A 2,154-nucleotide genomic window follows, 5' to 3' on the forward strand; every position below is an offset into this window, starting at 1 on the left:
GATCACTTATCAGTTTCCGAGAGACACGCTATCATGTTGCCGGTCATTATATTGGAACTAATCCTCAATTAAAAGCTGGATCAATGTCAGAATGTAAACACCAATTAAAGCAATGGCCAACCAGACTGTCCCTTTAACACAATCTCCACAATTGATCTACACTGTTATCCACAGAATGAGTTTCTCTCGAACTAAGATCGATAACTGACAACGCCATTTAATTGAAATAAATCTATAGAATACATTTACAATACACACTCACTTCGCTTGTTCCGTGTACTGTTTGTAAAGTTCCGAGTTCCGCTGCATTATATCTAAGCAAGGCCCGAGAAGTCTTTCGAACGAGCCCCGTTCCAGGAAGGCGACCCTCACACGCCCAATCGAGTACACATTGGCAGAGCGGGGCTTGTTGTTAATCAAAGCCAGCTCCCCGAAATACTTCCCTTTTGTGTGTCTGCCTACCTCCTCTTCAGTACCGTCCGGTTTGTGGATGGTCACTCTAATCATTCCGGATTCTATGAAATACATTCCGTCTGCGTCCTCTCCCTGTTTTATGATTTCTTCCTCGTCATCATAGGTTCTCGAAATCAATGCGTCTGCTAGATTCATCCGTTCATACTGTTCAAGAGTTTTAAGAATTGTAACATTTTCCAAAAGTTCTTCATACATTTTGCGTTTTTTGAAAGCACTCCTTAGCACGATTCTTCGGAATGACTTCCGGTCCATTGCCCAAAGTGTACCTTCGGTAACGGCCACGATAGTAGCTGACCTCGGCATGTTATACATTAGTGCTAATTCTCCGAAACTGCCTTTGTTATCAAAACGATGAATTTTCTTTTCTTCTCCACCGGAAGTGACGAAAACGTCATACATGCCACTATCAACGACATAAAAGTTGTCGCCGTCATCTCCCTGACGAATAATATTTTCACCAGGACTAACTTCCTTTTCAAACATAGCGTCTAAAACGTCCTGCATTTGTTCAAGTTCGAGACATCTGAAGAGTAAAATCCCACAAATAGCTTCCGTCAGTCTGTCCCTCTGTTCGTCCGTTTTCGGATGAATGACCTTGTCTTCATCGTCGCTATCCTCTTCCGGGTCGTAACGTTCGGCCGAAACGGATTGACGCCTCGCGTACCGGTTGGATTTCTGTGATTTGGGTTTAAACACGTCCTTGTCAGGTTCCCCGGAGTTCTCCTCCTCATCGTCCACTATTACATACATAGGGATTGACTTTGGGCGTCTTTTCTCCCGAATTTTCGTAAAATAATCTACAGCAAAATCGTGTAGATCTATGGGTCTATCGCGCAGAACGGCGACTGTGAAATCCCGCAACAGGTCGCCAAGCCCATCCGGTATTTCTAAACTCATGTTTATCTCCTTAAATCTCCTACAGAACTAAATTAGAAAAATGCCACTATTTTTAAGTAAAGAGTATTGACCAGTGTTTGTAGATTTAAACAGCAATCGCCTCTATCAATCGCTGTCTTTCATAGGCGTATTAGATGTGATAAGGAAGACACAAAGCGACTATCCCACAGTCTTGTAATACCATTAACATGGCATTAATATTTGACGACACTCGCGTACTATCTCCGTCATTAGGAACATAAAGGTTATAAAGGCCTTTAACTGGCCAATGAAATCCTCCGAGATAGTTGCTGCTAAATCAATAACTATACTGGAGTGGTTTTTCTGTTAAGTTCTGATGAAGAGATTGAAATCTGTAAGTAGTGTATCACACGTCCAGGTGTCGCCCGTTCATAGCCACATTCTGAAAACAGACAAGAAAAACAAGACCAGGTTTTATTACAGTTCATAGGTCTTTACATAGCTTTCTAATAGCTTCAATACAGAGCGCGTGACGAAATCTACTGTAAGGTTGTCAGACAATCTACCAATTCTAATGGTTTATAAAATTATTATCAGCCTTCCTAATTTGAAAAGCAATTATGTGCATGTAATTATTTGACCATTTTGTAAAACAATAACCGTAGAACTAATTCAAAACGTAATTGATTTTCAGAGTGACTGTGTTTACGGCTGCAATACAAGAGTCTGCGTTACACGGATTAGGGGGAAGTAGCACTTCCGGGGTGATTCAGGGTTACACAAAACACTGCCCCAATACCGTATAAGGCGATCCCTCCCTTG

General features: G+C 41.7%; 1 protein-coding gene across 1 annotated transcript; it reads right to left on the reverse strand.

Annotated features, from left to right (window-relative positions):
• Positions 1-217: 217 nt before the first annotated feature.
• LOC132554118 (cAMP-dependent protein kinase type II regulatory subunit-like) lies at positions 218-1,626 on the reverse strand. The gene has a single exon (XM_060218421.1). It carries the CDS (start codon positions 1,369-1,371, stop codon positions 259-261), a length of 1,113 nt encoding a protein of 370 aa, XP_060074404.1. The 5' UTR covers positions 1,372-1,626; the 3' UTR covers positions 218-258.
• Positions 1,627-2,154: the final 528 nt, after the last annotated feature.

Source organism: Ylistrum balloti, unplaced genomic scaffold, assembly GCF_031769215.1.
Source record: "Ylistrum balloti isolate Yb309-2 unplaced genomic scaffold, AGI_CSIRO_Ybal_v1 Utg369640, whole genome shotgun sequence".
Taxonomy (NCBI): domain Eukaryota; kingdom Metazoa; phylum Mollusca; class Bivalvia; order Pectinida; family Pectinidae; genus Ylistrum; species Ylistrum balloti.